Genomic DNA, 21,110 nt, shown 5'->3' with positions numbered 1-21,110 from the left:
GTGGTTTTATTAATCCGGGAAATGTTTTCCGTCAAATTTTTATAGAAAACATTTTCTCCTATTTTGAGGAAAATATTTTCTACATGAAAATATTTTTCAAAATCTTAAATGCAACCAAACAAGAGAAAACAGGAAAACATTTTCCGTGGTACCAAACACACCCTAAACACTAGCAAAGGATCAAGGCTACATTAGTTTCAAAAGAACTGGGAAATCCATGAATCAGTGCTACAATTTTTTTCACTACAGATTTGCAAACTAATTGACAAGTATAAAGAGAAGATCAACTAATTCACAAACTAAACCAGTGTGATTATGGTATTTAATTAAATAACTTGCTCTAGCTAGGTGTTTTACGGTATATCCTTTTAAATGGAATTCTATCAAGGAGCTGAAGTAATTAATAAAAGTTTGTCTATAACAGAAATCAAGCCTGTAAACCTTTTTATAAAAAAAAAAATAACGGATAAATTTCCATAAAATGTGCTAATTTTGAGCTCAAGTTGTAGAATATTATTAAATCAGCAAATTCATGACTCATGGGGTGAGCATTCACGGGAAATTAAGAAATTGTAATTCCTTTTTTGCAATTTTCAACATGTCTTTTTGATTCTCAAATCTCAATGCATAAATGGAATATGACATAAAGATTATTATCCACGCTTTGGAAATTTCATGTGGTTCTCCACAAGAATAAACATATTAAAGCATGATATGCTCTAAACTGATTAAGTCTTCAATAGCAAATTTAGTATCAGTCCAAAGTTGAAATTTGGGAGATCAGATCTAAGGAAGGTGGAAATTGGGGGGACTCTAATCAATCATCATGCGATAGAACTATGGGAATTATATTTAGGAGCATCAATTGATGCCTCTTCATCTCGAATAAGAGCAATATTCTTAACGCAATAAAGCCACTCAAAATGGTAAAAGTTGAATGCGCCCCATACATGTACCAAATCAGTTCAACAATGTTTTCCTAAATTGAATAGAGTTTAAGTTATATAAATCCAAATTAAATACTCCCTCCGGTTAAAAAAGAGTATCCACTTAGCCATTTGCACACCCCTTAATAAAATACTAATTTCTAGGCAAAAATAGGTAATTTGACTAAAATGCCCTAATTAAATAGGTATTGGGATTTAGTCACTTAACACTTAATAGGGACAAATCTGGAAAAAATAAGGTTAATTCTTTCTTGATTTAGTAAGTGGACACTCTTTTAGAACCAAAAAATAAAGGCTAAATGGATGTGAGAATTGTGTATATATTAAGTCTTGATTTTTAATGCAAAGCCAAAGTTTCCTTGTGAGTTCTTTTTCATTCACTTCTATTTTGTCCTTCATGAATGTAAAATGTCTCTCATAAGTGGTGGAACGTCTTTCTTTCCACTTTAAATGAGAAGTCTTTTATTTGGTTAGTAAATGGGCTAGAATAAGAGAATGGCCTCGCCCACATGGGAATTGGGCTTCGTAGGCACAACGGGTCGATTTGCCCCCACCCCCTGCGTTTTTGATTAAAATTTGACGTAGCACAAGTAACATGTCTGATTTTCAAGAAAAATTAAATTATATATAGCGTTTTTTATTAAAATTTGATGTAGCACAAGTAACATGTCTTATTTTCAAGAAAAAATAAATTATATATATTGTCTCTATAAAAAAGACACATTATCAGGTCAACCAAATGACATCTACAAGTAAATTTTCAAAAAATGTTGAATTCATAATCTTGAAAATAAGACGGATTACTTGCTACAATAGCTAAAAAGTAACATGATGGTGTAAAAGCTTCTTCCACTGACACAATATACTTAAACTTTTTTCAAGATTATAAATTCACATTTTAAGGCAGTTTACATGTAGATATCCTTTGGGTAACTTGATGATATAAAAAATTCTTTACACGCACTATGTATATAACTTTCGAAATATATTAGTTATACTAAAAAAAATCCTATAATTATTGGATCGTGTTCAAGATCCTATAATTAGATAACCATCGGCACTTCAAAGTCTTCATTCTTTTTAGGAGGAAGTAATTAGTAATTAGTCCCTAATTTACGTAACCATCTACTATTAGAAGTTCTTCCATTATTCTCAGATTCTCAATAGTTTGTTTTGCAAGTCATCTTTCGAATCTCATATTCAAGTCCTATTAGGTTACTACTTATTCTTGACTATTATATTATATCCTGCCTTGCCTATCTATATATAATACAGATTTCGTTTAACCTTCAACTCAACTTAAAAGACATATTGTTAAACTTACAAACTTATACATCCATCTCAATCTGTAACTTCTCAAAACTCTTCATCAATATGCCTAGGGTTCCCTTCAGCAGCGTTCTCCTTCTCAATCTCAGGTTAGAAATCAGACTTCAACATTATGCATATACAATTATGAAATACATCTTAATTAACTATGAAAACTTTCCACAGTTCAAAACATTTTTTTTTTTTGGGCAATAAACTGTAAATATATTACCATACCAATCAAATAAACCAATACTTTTTTGCCACAACAAATATACTTACAAATGATTTTATTTTTATTGCAATTACGAACAAAATCTCTATAGCTATCTTTTACATTGTAGCTACAAGGCGTGTAGAACGCAAATTAAAAATTTTGTGGCTATTTTTATAATTTGGTTTCATGTAACCAAATGGCACAACTTGGCCGCTTGTGTGACACACACCAGTACACCACCCAATCACCAAATCTAACTAATAAATGCTCTACTTTAAGTTTAGTACATAAAGGCTCGAGTTCTCGACCTAACACTCAATAAAAAATAGGTGAAAATTAAGAATAGATTAAGGTTCATGTTTTAGTAGACGTTTGGCCATAGATTCCAAATATTTTTCACTTTAGTTGAAACTTATGGAGTTTGAGTTGAAGATGGAGTTGTGTGTTTTGTTATACTTTCCAATGAATATTTGGAGTAACCTTCATACTTGAAGGTACTTAAATACAACTTCAAAAGTGAAAAGTGAGTTGTAAAACAAGTTATAAGTTGTTTTCCAAATTTTAAATACAACTTCAAGTTAGATTTGGAATTTTCAAATAAAGCGAAAAATTATGTCTGGGAAAAAGTGAAAATTTTTAGGGCCAAACGATTCCTTAGGAGAAACAAAAAATAATTTCACTATTTCAATTTATGTGTCATACTTTCCTTTCTAATATGTATTTAAAAAAAAAAAATTAGATTTTCTTATTAGAAACAATTCTAACTTTTTTGTGAGCACAGGAGAGGATACACAGTAGCAGTGGAGAATTTAAAAGAGCGGACTGTTGCTTGCAATAGCAGCAAAGTGGCCAAGTCTTCGTCTTCATCTTCTTCTTCGAGCAGTATTGAGAAAGGTGTGGAAAAAGAGATATATTGGATGAGAGATCCCAAAACTGGAAATTGGATACCAGAAACTCATTTCAATACCATCGATGCCGCGGAGTTACGAGACAAATTTCTACCTACCAGTAGAAAATTTACGATGCCAAATGCATAGGGGTAGTAATCAAAATTAGAGGATTAAAACTAATTATGTTACGATGGCAAAGGTATAGGCGTAGAAAATTTACGAGACAAGTTTCTTTCACCGTGCATGTAAGGTGTCTCCTACAGTGATATGTTGTATATCTAGCCTTAGCTTTCCTCCAACCTTTCTTGAAATAATACAGTGTTCCAAATTCATCATTCAATAAATTCAACATAGACTTTAATGTTTCCAAATTTGTTGTTTTGTCCACGTATAAGACATAAGAAGGGTGAATTAGGTTGTTTCATATTTTTGCACTCTCTTAAAATTGTTTCATATCTCAAGTCTATTGTAGGAAAGTAAAAAGCATATATAAAAATTTCGACTTAGCCTTCCCTAAAACAACGAGCCAAGTTACTAGCTAGTAATTCTAAGAGCTTACCCCTAAGCCCTTCACCTCAACGATTTTCATCCATCCACGTTCCATGTTTCATATAGTTTGATGTCTAAGACAGATTATCGTACCAAATTAATTTCCCATTGGAACTGTACTTCGCCACTTTATGTGGCGTATTCGGCTTAGTTAGTGTTTTCTTTATATGCGGAGAAACAAATACATAATCTAAAAATGGGGCCAACTACTTATATGACTTATAAAAAAGTTTCTGAGAGAGAAAAATTATTTTTCCAGAAAGAAAAGAGGGAACGGTCTCTGGAGCTTTTCTTTATTAACAAACTGATAATGAACTGAATCCACTATTTTAAATTCTATATATGATATTGATTGTGATGATTGAGAAGTTGCCTACATCAATGTAGTTTTTTGTTGGAAGATTTTCATGGTTGCACAAATCACATCTATATTTCCACTGAATGTCTGAGGCTGGGATAAATTAACAGGCTACACAGTATGAGCTGAAGCTGATACTCGTCAATTACAAGGACAAATCCCAAGAAGAAAAAGAGAAACAATTCCCAAAATTTGGGACATTACAGTCCTGACAGTTCGACTATGGAAGCAGGCAAACAAAACATTCGCGCACCGGATGCAATCGGCATTGCTTATTCAAAATTCTCTACTATTAGGTTCCGCTAGGATGCACTCTCTGATTCCTTAGCCACGGAATTCATCCATGAACTTTTTATGGAATTCTGTAAGACGAGATACGATAGCTGGTATCTTCTCTTCTTGTGGTAATATTGTGCACCTAAAATGCCAGGTTCCAGGAACCTATACAGAAGCGAGAACCAATACGGTGTGAGAGAGAGACTAATGTGTACAAGACAATTTAAAATGTGTACTTTTTCTCCAACAACATTTTACCATTCAAGTGAACGAGTCGTGTAAATTTGTTGAGAATAGTAGGCAACAATTACCAAAAATATCAATATTTAATAATGACATTGACTAGATGGCAAAGCTATAAACGTAGCAATTACCTGGCGAAATCCAGAGCCTGGAACAACAACGATTCCAGTGGCATTAAGAAGGTGTTTAGCATAAAAAGCGTCTGGTGCAGTTTTAGCTGCTTCTGCTGCTTTTATTGCTTTGTCGGGGAAGTTAATACACGGAAAGAGATACATAGCCCCTTCTGCTCTGTTGCATGTCACTCCTTCCAAACTATTCAGTGCATCTTCTAGCGTCTGATGGTATTGTTATTGTTAAAAGAGATGTGGAAAAAAGACAAAGAGAAGTAGATGATTTAACAAGTTAACAGGTATAAACTCAAAAAAATAAAGCTAAAATTGACTCTACTGGAGCAAATTTCAGACATTATTTGGCTTGCTATATTAGGCAGTTCTTATAATCAGGTTCAGTTTCTCCTATATGTCAGTTCTCACTAACCTTTGCACGTCTAGCCAAGGACGAGAGTATTGCTTCTTTCTCAGCAGAAAAAGACTCGTATGATTCATCTCCCACCTGCATATAACCATGCTCTCAGCATTAACCTTTTCCTCTTGAGGACTATGCAAGGCGGGAACACTATTGGGAAATAGCAATACTAACCTTTGGGGGACTCATGACGAGGCTTGCAAGTATCTGACCAGAGATATTGGAACACAGATTGACAGACGCCAATTTGTATATCTGTTCCCTCACTTCAGGGCTAAAACCAGTGATCTCCATGTAACCTCCTCGCTTTCCACACTCTCCATAGAATCCTAAAGCCGCCAAGGTACATAAGAAGATTAGAACAAAAACGTATTTGCATTTGGAAGAATAAAAAATCCCTATCCCCTTAAACCACCACGACCCACAACCCAGAGAAATGAGAGAGGCAAGATAAAGTGAAACATGTACCTTTTGACACCGATTGAAAAGACACTAAAGATATATCCTTTTCCCCATAGCCCATAGAGCGGGTAATCTTCTTAAATGAGTGGAATTTCTTGTCAGGCACATACACGTTCTCTTGATAGACCTGTATGAGTTCCACAAATTATGAAAGAGAATGACAAATTTGAAGTTTTATACAACCCCAGAAGCAAAATCTCACAGTGAACATTTAAAACAGGTTCAGAGACACTGCTAATCAAGCCTCCTGAGAAAGTAAAAGAATTTGTCGTATCAAGCATAGTAGCATTTTAGAGTATAATTGACTTACTTCATCAGCCAGAAGGACAAGGCCTTCCCTCTTGCAGAATTCTACAATGTCCCGTTGGTTGGCCTCACCAAGAACCTATAGTTAAGCATAGGAAAATATTCATGCCATATGAAATAGATTGGGATTATTTTTTTTTTTCATTTTTTCTTTCTTATCTTTTATCCTCTCTTTTTTAACTTTTTTGGGGAGAGAGAGTTGTATTCTATTTCAGCAGTCTTCTGTCAGAGGTGTATATTATATTATTGTGTTCCCATTTCTGAAGAAAAATCATAAATGAGCCTTCCAATATCTATTAAAAGCCTACCTGCCCAGTTGGGTTGCCTGGATTGATCACAACCAAAGCCCTAACATCAATACCCTTGGATTTTGCAGTTTTCAACTGATGCTCAAGCTCTGAGATCTCAAGCCCCCATCCTGTTTGTTCATCAAGATAATAAGGAACCTGCAAAACCAGATGAAATGCAAATATTAAGAACTTCCCAAGGGATTACCTTTCAAGAATCAAATAATGGGTCTTCAAGCATAAGTTGATCAGATCAATGCGTGCACTAGTGGTACTTCCACAAAAAACTCTCACAAGAGAAGTCAAATAGGCCAAGAGGAATATTTATATAAACATCAATCTTCAGTTTCATTTTCAGCCATGAACCAACTATGCAACTAGCATACAACAAATTTATTTTGAAGCAACAGTACGTACAAGAGTTCCACCATGGAGGGCGATTGAAGCAGAGTAAAGAGGATACTGGGGAATGGGACAGAGAATTCCATCATTCTCTGACCTGATGAGCAGCTGCATCATCATGTGAACCTGAATAAAAGGGTAAAGAACAACATTACCAACTACGCCACATTTGCTATGATCTACTTTTCTCAAAGCTGTAAAATTACCAAGGATATAAGCAGAACCTACCGCTGGGCTTGCACCATCAGTCAAGAAAAGATCATTTGGATCAGCAGGGAAGCCATCACGAGCTTCAATACCAGAAGCGATAGTGTCGCGTAATCCTTTGATACCCTATATTTAGGGCACAAAAAAGAGTTTTATATTTATCGAACCTACATAACACTGCAGAAATGGAACAATCTCATTAGAAGACAGTCACCTGACTGTGGCTGTATGCACCAGTTGCTCTCCCTGGAATTTGGTCAAGGATCTGGAAAGCTCGTTCAATGGCATCCGCACTACAAAAGGAAAGAAAAAATGGAAGTCAGCAATTGCAATTTCTCAAAGTCTACAAGAAGTTTCATATTGTATATTGAAGAGATCTCTTTCTAACAATGGTAGCACAGCATAACTAATACTCCTCAAACCAAAAAAAATCCTGTCAAGGTGTTTCTTTTTGAGAAACAAAAATCCTAAAATATTGCTGAACCGGAAGGAGACTTGAAGTTGATGAAGAATTTTTCTTTAGACTCTTTCTCAACAGTGACCAGGGCTTTAATAAGAGAAGCCGTAAGGGAAGACATTTTGTTTCTCAATGATCGAGGTTTCTATGCCTCAAGGCATGGGGGCTTTGGAATTTTCAATATTTTATAAGTACAATAATCCAAAGGAATAATTCAAATAATGAATATCTGGTGATAAAAAATATTCGAATGATAAATATCTTTAAGATTTGCAAAATGGAGAAAAAATATATAGCTAATAAAGAACTGAAAATTACGAACTTTTCCAATGACAATAGAAACAGGACCGAAAAAATATAAGCAATTTATTGCATAACAAGAGACCAAATAAGTTGTAGTTTAAAGTTGAATCTTTAAACCAAAAATGTAGACATCAATCATTTCAAGCACTTGCAAATAATGAATATAATTGAGCTTATAAAACTCGCCCTGTACATCTTGGGCTTATGAGGGGTGCTCCCGGAGGAAACTGCACTCTCCACATGGCCACGGAGCATTTAATGAATAACCCACCTTGAGGCTCCCATCAATCAAAAAATTTAAAAGACTTATGGTGACTATGAATAAAGGGCAAACAGGGAATTCTGATTTAGCATGCGTCTGAAAAAGAAAAACTTAGTTGCAAATAGATGCGGTGAGCAATACAGAAAAGAAAAATAGCACCGACGCTTTCCTCCAAGACTTTCCTTTAGCTGCTCAAGTAAATAGTTCTCATAAGTAATTCATTGTATTTTGGTGGCTCATATTCAACGACGTAGCTCATTTTTCCCTCACTTAAACAGAGCTAACAAAGACTTGTTCTTATGAGTTGCACATTTTGAATAAGAGTTAAAAGACAGTCATCCGAATGTTGAATTAACTCCTGCATATTATTCACCGATAATAGAACAACTGCTGATTCCTGCTATTTATATATAATCATAACAGCTTCTAGGCATACAGGGTATAGATGTGACAGAATTCAGTTATCTATGAAATTAGATGCACATTCCATTCCAGTCAACAAAATCATGCAGAGGTCGACAAACTACATACCTGAACAGACCTTGTGTTTCACTTTTGTCCAAGATAGATGGATGGTCACACAATGCAAGGACCTAACGTAGAAAGACTACCTCAGAAATCACTGGATGAGTCAATCAATTTATCGGGAGAAAAGATAGAGTAATTTATGCCCACCTCTCTAAAGAAAGTGATAGGCTGCTGAGCCAGTGATTGAGGATTTCCAATATTGCAGTACAAGATCTGCATGTAATCAAATGAACGAGTACAAAACAAATTTAGGAAACTTAAAAGGTTTTGGATGGTGCTTAATTCAGGTAATCAACTTATGACATATGTAGCATTGTAAGAATAGTTCTATTGATGATTTAGTCCTGAGACTGGCATCCATTACATATATGGGAAATGAATTACTTATAAAGCAGGCTCTGTTAAAGCAGAAACGGAAAGAAGAAAACCAAGTTTACAAGAGTTAGTACCTCATCAAATGGATGAGAACCCGGATTGTCCTTGAGGTCTTGCTGCAATTTCTGCATCATCAAAAAGAAAAATGAAAAAAGACTCTGAATATATACAAGTCCTTTAAATTTATGAAATTCAGTAGGTTCAGATAACAATAGCCCAATCAACAGAAGTATCGAATGCAGACTCCATATTCAGTTCACAGGAATCAACAAAGTAAAGCCATGAACTACCTGAGCAAGTGTGACAATCTCTCCCCGGACAGCATACTCACATTTCAAAACCTGAATGAACCCAACAAAATTGACCAAAAATAAAGTTGTATCAGTCAAGCAATGTAAATTTAAGATGAAAGCTCAAAGTACAGTATATAAGTAAACTGGCTACGCGTCAAATCAAATCCTGAATGCAACAAGAAGTCATGTATCAATAAACTCTAAAATAAAGACTCAGAGTCAATGTTGTATAATGATTTCCAGTCACCATTTACCAGGTTATTCAAAGAATAAAAATGCAAAGGATCCTATTTTTCCCAAGCGATTCAATTGGAATAGAACCAGTACAATTTCCTTCTAAAAAGGGTACAAGACCCAACCTATAATTTCGCACTAAAAACTAATTCAGTACAATAACGCGAATAAATATGCGAGTGTCCACTTATACTTTATGTTTTTGTTCAAAAAAAAGTATTCGCTTACCAAATCAAGAAAGAATCAATCTTATTTTTTCAGATTTGCCTTTATTAAGTGATCAAATAAGTGCAGTCCAGATAAGAAAGTCGTCGATTAACAGAAAAAAATCAGTGAAGCTGTTAAAAATAAGATAATTCATATGGAAGAAGAATAAATTAAAGAAAAGGATTACCTTGGGATTAATGGTATCAATAGTGACGGGAGTGGATGAATAATCAGAACCCATTGAATCAGGTTGAAGAGTGGACAAGAAACGAAGAGGAGCAGTTAATGGGGAAATAGTAGTAGTAGAAGAAGAAGAAGAAATAGGAGAAGTAGTTTTGGTTATTGTACTAGTTATGAGATTTCTTGTTTTGTGTGTTATGAATCTCCACATTGTTAAATCTGGTTATTACGATTTTAAAGAAAGTAGTATGAGGAAAAGGGCAAGGTTAGGGTGGTCAAGATTTGAATAAGCATGCCATGCCCCTTTTGACTTGCTGCCCAAGTCTCCAATAAGACTATTCCAAATTTCTTATGTAGCTATTGCTTTCAAAGTTTCAACACATAGGCTTATAGCATTATACATTTCTTCCGCATGAATAATCGTTGTAATTTATTGTCCCGTATTATTGCTTTTCGCGAGTTAACTTAATCAATCTTCACAGCTAAATTAGATTAGATCAATTCAATATTTTGAAATTATAATTTAGATATTTAAAAAAGGAAAAAGGGTCAAAAATACCCCTTTCATTTTTAAAGTTTTTAAATATACCCCTGTCTTGATAGAAATTATCCCTCAAAATAACCCGAAATCATTTTTAAATCGGCTCCATCATTTAAAATCGACCTAACTAAATAATAACCCATAAGATCCCTTTATACTTTTACAGTGGCCAACATTTTTCCCCAAGAGTACCTATTTTTTTCATTAAGTGCTTATTTTAAAAAAAGTGAGGTGTTTAGTCTGTCATGTATAAAATAAGTGTTTTGGGGAATAGCGGTAAATGTTTTTGGTTAAAAAAATAGGCTTTTTGCCCAAAAGTACTTTTTTAAAAAATGCTTTTGAGAAAAATACACATAGAAGCACTTTTAAAAATTTGGCCAAACAACTAATTGCTGCTTAAAAGTATTTTTTTAAATTAATTATTAAACACAACACGTTTAAAGTACTTTTTTAAAAGACTTTTAAAGTAAGCTATTTTTAGAACTTTGCCAAACAAGCTATTATTCCCCCAATTCCCTGAAACTTCAAAGATACGTTTTGGGGGAATAAGGGGATATTATATTTAGTTAGATCGGGTTTAAATGATGGAGCGGATTTAAAAAATGATTTCGGGTTATTTTGGGGAATAATTTCGGTAAATGTAAGGATGGAAGGCGTATTTTTGACCCAAAATAAGTTTAGAGTATATTTTTAGCCCTTTTTCCAAATTAGAGGGTATTTTTGACCTTTTTCCCTTTAAAAAAATTACATGAAAAGTACTACAAGTTGCAATTCTTCTCATATCTATATGGTGAAAAAATATATCTCAAAATGTTGTTCAAAATTTGAATAGTTTGATTTTAAAAATGTAAATTGAACGAGTAAATATGAAACGGAGGGAGTACTTCATTATGATTAAATATTTAAATTGTTTTATCGAATATAAATTTTAGAGTGCGAATACATATCTTTCTTTTTTTCACTCGGCCATTCTAACTAATTTACTTACCACCAAGTCTCCAGGACAATCTTACGGATTTGTGATCAGAGGTGGATCAAGAATTTGAAACTTATGGATTTCCAACTAGGATTGCATAGTGGTCGGTTCGGTTCGGTTCGATTTTGTATGTTATTGATTCGGTTTATTGATTATTGGTGTATAAACATGCTAAAGTGATAATATAACTAATAAGATATTCATTATCGGTCGTCGGGTAATTGGTTAGAGGGCTTAAAATTTCGGTTATCGGCGAACCGATAAGAAATATCTTCTAGGAGCTAACAGTTCAATTTAACTGATAACCTAATACTGAAATAACATTTTTATGGTTCAATTAATTGGTTAAACCGAAATTTGTACACTCCTATTCCCAACAATCTCAAATTAATACAATATAATTGGATAAAGAAACAATGTTGATATTTAATATACTTTTAAAAAGTAAAAACCACTCAAACATAATATATCATGACAATGGTTAGAAAAAATTAAGAGAAACTGTATTCCTATATAAGAGAAACAAAGAATGAGGAAGAAGAATGAAGGGTTTGGGAGTGGCTAGCGGCAACGACAAAATGCAAGAACCGACGACATTTTTTTAGAACCTTAGTTTCTTATTTTCTATTTACATTTGGTTTTAAAATTAATTTGAAAAATTATGATTTGCGGAAAAATAATACCTTCAGCAAGTTTAAATTGTTGTGGTTTCATTTTAGTTTGACTTGTGTGGATTTTAGAAATAAAAAGTGATACTAAAAAATAAGGCCTCCGTTTCTGGTGTTTGGTTTAAAACAAACAAACAGAGTCAGAATTAAAAAAACGTGACCAAGGGGTATCGATCCCTGGTCCTAGATGCGGGCTGAGACTTAGCTAGATTCCTTTTTACCGCGGAACCAACAAATCTTTTGTTGTGAGTTCCAAGCTGAAATATTCTTATACAGTTAAAGGCTTTCACACTATAAATTCAACTTTCGGGTGAAAGTCATGGGTTCCCAGGAACCCCACCCAACAATGTGGGTCCGCCCCTGTTTGTGATGCCAAGATTCCAAAGATCTTGAATTCATTTCCTTTAAGGTAAGGTAGTTTAATGATCTCCAACTAGTGAACTTTTGTGAATTTTCTATAGTGACCTGTTGTAAATTTTCTTAAATTTAATACTCGCTCGTCACAACTTATGTGATAGTGTTTGATTGGATATGAATTTTAATAATAAAAATAATTTTGATCTAATATAAATGATAAATTGTTGTGTGTCTATAAATCATTTCATTAAGAGTAAAATGCAAAGTGTAAAGTTAAATTATTATTAATTATAAAAATGTGTCATTGTTAAATTATTATTAATTATAAAAATGTGTCATTCTTTTTTATATAGATTGAAGAAATAAAATGTCATATAAATTGATAGAGATAAAATAATTTTGTCGAAAACGGTATTGTCTCCCATTTTCGAATTACCATGTTCACCATTTTTTTTTTTAAAATGGAATATATAGCATGGGAAGGGTACATATAGCCTTTTATTGTAAGTTTTTAACTTCTAGAACGTAGACGGCAGACTTCATCACATTCTCCACAAATAATAAAAGCATTTTCGTCTTTTTCGCTCTTCTGTGAAAAGTCTAAAAATGACCTTTCATTCTTTAGAAGTTCGTTTTCTTTCCCTTTCTGTTTTTCCCTTCTCTGGAAGTTCTCTAAAGGTTCATCAAGTTATTGATAACGACCAATGACCGTTTCTTCGCATTGTTCTAGCAAACCACGTTTATAAATTCTGCCTTCTTGGTTATCTTAAAAGCCTTTCAGGGAATTACAAATATATGCATACGGGTTATAAATTGATTTATCCGAACCCCCGCTTAAAAATTACAAATGCGTTTTCAAAGCTAAAATTATTTTTATTACGATATATAAGTAGATGTTGACCCCCGATTCCGCGTTTATTCTTTAGAAATGATAATCCTTGGCCAAGACCGTGCATATGCTTTTTTTAATTGATTTTTCACTCCTCAGGACCTACGGAGTGACAACTCTGTATTGATCCCTATGAGGTCGAATTGAAGATACCAGTCTAGATTAAAATGGAATTAATTGTTCTATTATGAAAGTTGGGATTTCACACGCTAGATTAATCATTAAGCTAAGGTTTTATATAATTTTATATTGACTTTGACTAACATAGAAAAAAATATCACTATTCTATAAATTGTAATATACTGTATGTTTTAGTGGCTTGGATCGGAATAGTGAATTACATGATAACAACAACAAGAACAATTAGGCCTCAAATTCTAGCAAATTTGGATTGGCTATATGAATCAACGATATATGTGTTGCTAATTAAAATCGCTTTCATCTTGGTCCTAAGTACTTAAATTGTAATATACATACATTTGTTATAAAATAAAGACTATAAAATAAATACACGGGAGAAATATATATAGAGAGAGAGAGAGTAAGATTGTGTATTGCTTATGTTCTATGTTACAAAACTTATGGCCACATATTTATAGAAGTAAAAATCCTTAATGACCAAGTGATTAGAGGACACATTTTTTGGTGACCAAACCAAAAATCCTCACATAGTGGCCAAGATTTTTGGTGACCAAACCAAAAATCCTTGATGGCAAAGTATAAGAGGAAAGATAGCTGCCGAAATATTTGGTGACTAAGAAATGATCTTGCTCTCCAAGATAGTCTTGATGTCCAAGAATTAATCTATAAACTTGGTGGCCACTTTTACATGGTGACATCTAATATATAAACTTGGTAACCACTTCCACTTGGTGGACATCCACCAATAATAGATTTACAACACTCCCCGATGTCCATTAATGGGGCGTGTTTCGTTAAAACCTTATTAGAAAAAAACCCTACGGGAAAAGTCCTAACGAAGGAAAAAGAGTACACATATCTAGTAATACGCTGAGAGTCAGTCTCATTAAAAACCTTATCACGAAAACCCAATGGGACAAAACCTCGTTAAGGGAAAAGAGTACAACACGTATTTCACTCCCCGACAAGGACCAAAATTCAGATGTCGGAGTCTTCGCATTCCAATCTTAAATATCATCTTCTCAAGAGTTGATGTCAAAAGATTTGGTGAACAGATCTGCATGATTGTCACCGAACGAATTTGTTGCATATCAATATCACCATTTTTCCGGGAGATCATGTGTGAAAAATAACTTTGGTAAAACGTGCTTCGTTTTATCTCCTTTTTACGAAAACCTCCTTTAATTAAGCTATGCATGCAACATTATCTTCATATAATGTTGTGGGTATTTTTGTATCACACTTCAAGCCACATCTTTCTCTGATGAAATGTATCACTGATCTCAACCACACACAAAATGTATCACTAATCTCAACCACACACATTCTCTACTGTCACATGAATACGATTATCTCAAAGATGATTTGAAGAAGTAGCAACAATGGACCGCTTTGTAGATCGCCATGATATAGCAAAGATTTCCACATGTAAACATATAGCCCGTTTGAGATCGATCTTTATGTGGATCAAATAAATAACCCATCCGCATAACCAACAAGATCCGTACTACCTTTGTTAGTATAAAATGTACTCCATATCACTAGTTCCCTTTAGATATCGCAATATATGCTTAACTCCGTTCTAATGTCTTCGTGTAGGAGAAGAGTTATATCTTGCTATCAAATTAACAGAGAACGCTATGTCAGGTCTTGTAGCATTAGCAAGATACATAAGTGCACCAATTGCACTAAGATATGGTACTGTGACCAAGAAGCTCTTCATTTTCTTCCTGAGGTCGGAACGGATCTTTACTCACTTCAAGTGAGCGAACAACTATTGGAGTACTTAAAGGATAAGCATTGTCCATGTAAAATTGTTTTTAAAAAATTTTTGGTGTAAGCAGATTGATGGATAAAGATCCCGTTTGCTAAATGTTCAACCTGCAAACCAAGATAAAGTTTTGTTTTTCCGAGATCTTTCATCTCAAATTCTTTCTTTAAATATTCAATTGCCTTTTGGAGCTCTTCTGGAGTTACAATTAGGTTTATGTCATCAACATAAACAGCAAGTATAACGAACTCTGATTTTGTTTTCTTAATAAAAACACATGGACAAATGACATCATTTATATAACCTTCATTTACCAAGTACTCACTGAGGCGATTGTACCACATGTGCCCTAATTATTTTAGACCTTACAACGATCTTTGTAATCTGATTGAATACATCTCCCGAGACTTTGAACTAATTGCTTCAGGCATTTTAAATCCTTCAGGAATTTTCATATAGATTTCATTATCAAGTGAACCATAATGATAAGCTGTAACCACATCCATCAGATGTATTTTAAGGTTTTCATGTACAAAAAACCGATGAGATATCGAAATGTTATGCCATCCATAACGGGTGAATATGTTTCTTCATAGTCGATACCTCCGGTCTTTGAGAGAATCCTTGTGCAACAATGTGTGCCTTGTATCTCACAATTTCGTTTCCCTCATTCCTTTTCCACACAAAGACCCATTTGTGGCCAACGTTTACACCATTAGGCGTTTGGACTATCGGTCCAAAACCTCACGTTTGGCAAGTGAATTCACTCCGATTGAACCGCTTGCCATTTTGGCCAATCATATCTTCGTCGACATTCTTCGACAGATTGAGGTTCCTTATTCTCAATGTCTTTCATAATATTCAGTGCAACATTATATGCAAAAACATTATCCACCATAATCTTTGATCGATTCAAATCTATCCCATCACCAAGAATTCAATGATAGTTCTTTACTCACTGAGTCTCGGTTCCCTAATATCTTCAGGAGTATTAGGATTAATCAGATTTTGAATATCTTCATGATATTCTTTCATAGTGTCATTCTGATCATTTTTCTTATTTCTTTTTCTAGGATTTTTATCCTTAGAACCCAATGGCTTACCACGCTTCAGGCGTGTCAGAGATTCAAAGGCTATGGCACTAGTAGATTGTCCCTTTGGGACATCAATTTGGATAGGCACATTCTCTACAAGGATATGTGACTTAGTTATCCTTTTCAAATCAGTAAATGCGTCTGGCATTTGATTTGCTATTTTTTGCAAGTGAATGATCTTCTGGATCTTTTGTTCATATATAGGGGCATGTGGATCAAAATGAGATAATGATGAAACTCTCCACGCAATTTCTCTTTTGATTTCTTTCTCTCCCCCCCCCCTAATTGTGGAAAATTTGTTTTATCAAATTGACAATCTACAAATCGGGCAGTGAATAAATCTCCCGTCAATCGCTCAAGATAGCGAATCATAGAGGGTGATTCAAACCCAACATATATTCCTAACCTTCTTTGGCCCATCTTAGCGCGCCAACAAAGTTACCGACATATACATCACAACCAAAGATTCGAGATGAGCAATATTTGGTTCATGACCAAGTACTAATTGTGACGGGAGTATTTATTATAATGAGTCGTCCGAGACGAATAAGAGATGTTGCATGTAAGATAGCATTTTACCCTACATTGGCAACCGTGTTTTCATAAGAATGGTATTGTTATTAATTGTAGTCGTTTAATAAAAGACTCAAAGAAGGGCCATTTTGGTAAGGAACATGAGCTACAAAAGGATGTTCAACTTTTTATCCCAACCGACATAATAATCATCAAAAGATCGAGACGTAAATTCTCCCAAGATTATCGAGGCGTATGGCCTAATGGATAATCCAAAAATCGTGCCTTAAGCGTATTATTTGTGCCAATAATTTCGCAAACGCCAAGTTGCGAGGCAATAGGAGGCACACATGAGACCATCTTGAAGATGCGTCTATTAGGACCATAAAATATCTGAATGACCCACAAGGTGGATGAATAGGTCCACATATATCCCCATGTATACGCTCTAGAAAGGCAAGAGATTCAACGTCAACTTTCATCGCGATGGCTTAGCTATCAATTTACCCCGATAACAAGCGCACATGAAAATTCACCACTTTCAAGAATCTTTCGTGTTCTTAAGTGGATACCATTTGAATTTTCAATAATTCGTTTCATCATTATTGATCCAGGTGACCTATTCCGGTCATGCCAAATCACAAAAGTACTTGAATCATTAAACTTCGATTTACGATCGAGTGTGCTTCAATTGTACTAATTTCAAAGATAATACGTGCACTTAGAGACAAAGTTGGTAATTTCTCCAAAACATATTTCGGTCGGGAAACATTCTTGTAATGGCAAGATATTCATCATTTATTTCGTTTAATGTCTCAACGTGATACCCATTACTACGTATATCTTTGAAACTTAACAAGTTTCGGAGATTTAGAAGAGAATAATGCATCTTCTATAACAAGTTTTTCCCTTGTAAGTTAAATATAGTAGTTCTTCTGAGTTTTCAATCAATTTCGAATTGCCGTAAATTATATTAATATTTCCCCTTTTCCTACGTAAGTGAGAAAAGTATTTCTCATCTTTGAATATGGCATGCGATGTTCCACTATCAATCACACAAATATCTTCATGATTGGTCATTCATCCAAATAATATTTGAGCATTTTCCATATATTCTTCAAAATGAAAGGATAGACAAAGTGAACATGAAAGTAGATATTATTATTTAAACAAAACATTACACAAACTTTATTTACATAACTATGGAAACATAACTATTATAGATAATAGTAACAACATGGATGAAAATATCTAAACTATTACGCTGCATCCATCACCGACCAAAATGATCTAATTTTCCTTCTGGGAGTTCCAAAGAAATCGCCACATCTAGATGCATGGCTCAACATTATCTTCGGTAAATAAAATTTGATTCGGCATTCTTTTTCTCGCCTTTGTGAGGCTTGATACATTAGGTGTTTTGGGCAGAAACAAAATGCGCGTTGGTTCTTCGGTTCATTTTTATCAAACTTCTCGCTTGGCTATTTTGGTTTTGGTTTTTCAAGGTGGATGCCAAACACCAAACCCAACTAGTTCGGTTCGGTTCTTTCGGTTTCAATTTTTGAAGTTTGGTTCGGTTCGATTTCGGGTTTTTCAATTCGGTTTTTTCATATGATATTGTGTTTTTTCGATTTACACTAATTCATATTCTCAAAAGCAACAAAACATAAAACTAACAAATTAAAATCAAAATCAAACAAACAAGATACACAAGAATTAAAACCACAACCATAATATAGATTACTAGGTGTTATATACATACAAGAAGAATAATTAAGAAAACACATAAAGGACATACATTAATCCTAAAGACACATCCTAGTCGCCTTCTTTGTTAAAGATATTTGATTTTCAACTCTGAAAAATTAGGGATATAAAAAGCAAAGAGAGCTTATTACAATTGGGTTTTTTTTTTTTTTTTAAAACTTAACGTGTCGTGACTATTTTAATTTTTTTCGGGGTAATGTATATATTTCGATTCTTCGGTTCGGTTTCATCAAAGTTCGGTTCTATTTCGGTTTCGATTTTTTGAAGGTGAACACCAAACACCGAATCAAACTAGTTCGGTTCGGTTCTTTCGGTTTCAGTTTCTTGAAATTCGGTTCGGTTCGGTCCGATTTTTTAGTTTTCGGTATTTATGCCCAGCCCTAACGACAGGTGCGTGACCAGTGCCCCTTTCCTCCACATCGGAAGTATTTATTTTCTGAATTTTCTTTTACACAATTTCATGCTTTTCATCCTTCCTTTTACACTACTGGTGGTGAAGGGTATTATTTGGTGCAAGACGAAAATCATGATTAAAATTCCTTCCTCGACCATGACCATGACTATGACTAGGGCCACGACCTCTTCCACGCCTAGAATGGCGAAAATTTTTTCATGATTTTTCAGGTCGGCTTTCATGATTTTTCATTAATAATTCATTATATTATTCAGCCACTAGAAGATGTGAGATTAGATCGAATATTTCGAACTTCATCTCTTAGTATTGCTGCCGCATGAGCATACCGATAAGAAAAGTGGAGAATGTTTTCTCCAAAAGATATCATGATCGTAAATGATATTTTCACCACATAATTTCAATCGAGAAATAATTTTAAACATGGCAGAATTATATGCCCAAATAGATTTAAAATCTTGTAGCCTCGTATAGATCCAATCAAAACGTGCTTGTGGAAGCACAACCATCTTCAAAGTGGTCATATCTACCTTTTAAATTATTTCACAAAGATAAGAGGATCTTAACAAAGCTGATATTCCATTTTCAAGCTCTCATCAAGGTGATGGCGAAGGAATATCATCGTATTGCCTTTGGCACGGTCTTGATTCGATGCCCTCGATTTTCATCTTTGATGGTGTCCGCTGATCCATCGCATCAAGATGAATTTCGACATCAAGAGACCCAAGACAGTAGCTTTTGCCGATATATCTAAGGCAACAAATTCACGTTTAGAAAGATTTGTCATTAATTAAGAAAAGAAATTCAAAACCTTCGAGGCTTTCAAAGTATTTGCTTGAGATAGTAGAGTCTCGTGCTGATAACGTGTTATAAAATAAAGACTATAAAACAAATACATGGGAGAAATATATATAGAGAGAGTAAGATTGTGTATTGCTTATGTTCTATGTTACAAAACATATGGCCACATATTTATAGAAGTAAAAAACCTTGATGACCAAGTGATTAGAGGACACATAGTGGCCAAGATTTTTGGTGACCAAACCAAAAATCCTTGATGGCAAAGTATAAGAGGAAACATAGTTGCCAAAATATTTGGTGACTAAGAAATGATCTTGCTCTCCAAGATAGTCTTGATGTCCAAGAATTAATCTATAAATTTGGTGGCCACTTTTTACATGGTGACATCTAATACATAAACATGGTAGCCACTTTCACTTGGTGGACATCCACCAATAATATATTTACAATAACATTATATTTCTTACTTATCAAAGCTAGTCACTTGACTGATAATGGATAAATATGTATCTTAATCTAACAAGTTTCTACACGTGAAGTATGCGTTAATTGTATGGGCAAATAACTTTCTTTACATTGTGTTTGTCCTTAGTAAGGGTGTAAAAAGAAAACCGACAAACCACATCAAATTGACAATCCGAATCAAATCAAGAAAAAAACTCGACTAGTGATTTGGTATTGGGAAAAAAAGAAAAAAAACGACCATAAGGTTTTAACCAAAAAAAATTCAAACCGAACCGAACCGAACCAACCTGACATTACATATATACAATTTTTAGAAATATTTTATACATAAAAACATTTATTTGTAATGTAATTTATAGATATTTCTCAAATGTTTTCATAGTTTTTGTCTTTTCACATATTATTTCAAGCTTGGACTTAAAATTTTGAATGGTCCAATAAGTTTTATAGCCCATAGATATTAGTGGCTCAAATAAAGCCCAAATCAATACTAATGCTAAGTGCTAACAAAGAAATTCAATTCTAACACTAGGGGAAATAATAATATTGAATATCAATTCATAGTTTTGCATTAGTTTAGACAGTGTAAATACATAATTTAATTTAGTTTTTCTTTAATAATATTTAATCATGTAATTAATACTTATTAATTGTACTTATTCTAGCATGACTTAGTACGTTTAGATTTTGATCATTTTTATTATGGCTTAGCGATTTCATTATCTTTTTGTTGAATATTTTAGTACAATGTCATCACTCATCTCACATTTTGTGTTATTTTCTTAAGAAATAGCTAAATTAGATAGTTGTATCTTACTACGACTAAAGAAATATTTGAAGCACAAATTATATGTTTGAATGAAGATTTTACCGGGAAAAACCCGAAAAGACCGACGTTA

General features: G+C 33.8%; 3 protein-coding genes across 3 annotated transcripts in view; 1 reads left to right on the top strand and 2 right to left on the bottom strand.

Moving 5' to 3' along the window:
- The window catches only part of LOC132052168 (ethylene-responsive transcription factor RAP2-12-like), a 59,771-nt gene that overhangs the window by 31,038 nt on the left and 7,623 nt on the right, over positions 1 to 21,110 (bottom strand). The gene's annotated exons all lie outside the window — the stretch shown is intronic.
- On the top strand, positions 2,208 to 3,733 carry LOC132052166 (protein SENESCENCE-ASSOCIATED GENE 21, mitochondrial-like). The gene is made up of 2 exons (XM_059443556.1): positions 2,208 to 2,365; positions 3,254 to 3,733. The coding sequence occupies exons 1-2, from the start codon at positions 2,322 to 2,324 to the stop codon at positions 3,507 to 3,509; spliced, it is 300 nt and encodes a 99-aa protein (XP_059299539.1). The 5' UTR covers positions 2,208 to 2,321; the 3' UTR covers positions 3,510 to 3,733.
- On the bottom strand, positions 4,314 to 10,094 carry LOC132052165 (alanine aminotransferase 2-like). Its single transcript, XM_059443555.1, has 15 exons — positions 9,824 to 10,094; positions 9,193 to 9,243; positions 8,977 to 9,027; positions 8,675 to 8,740; positions 8,531 to 8,592; positions 7,192 to 7,270; positions 6,999 to 7,103; positions 6,786 to 6,896; positions 6,390 to 6,527; positions 6,086 to 6,160; positions 5,782 to 5,902; positions 5,488 to 5,642; positions 5,326 to 5,400; positions 4,920 to 5,123; positions 4,314 to 4,710 (listed from the first exon to the last, which is right to left on the bottom strand). Exons 1-15 carry the CDS (start codon positions 10,025 to 10,027, stop codon positions 4,594 to 4,596), a joined length of 1,614 nt encoding a protein of 537 aa, XP_059299538.1. The 5' UTR covers positions 10,028 to 10,094; the 3' UTR covers positions 4,314 to 4,593.

Source organism: Lycium ferocissimum, chromosome 4, assembly GCF_029784015.1.
Source record: "Lycium ferocissimum isolate CSIRO_LF1 chromosome 4, AGI_CSIRO_Lferr_CH_V1, whole genome shotgun sequence".
Classification (NCBI taxonomy): domain Eukaryota; kingdom Viridiplantae; phylum Streptophyta; class Magnoliopsida; order Solanales; family Solanaceae; genus Lycium; species Lycium ferocissimum.
This window is presented reverse-complemented; position numbering and strand designations above follow the sequence as displayed.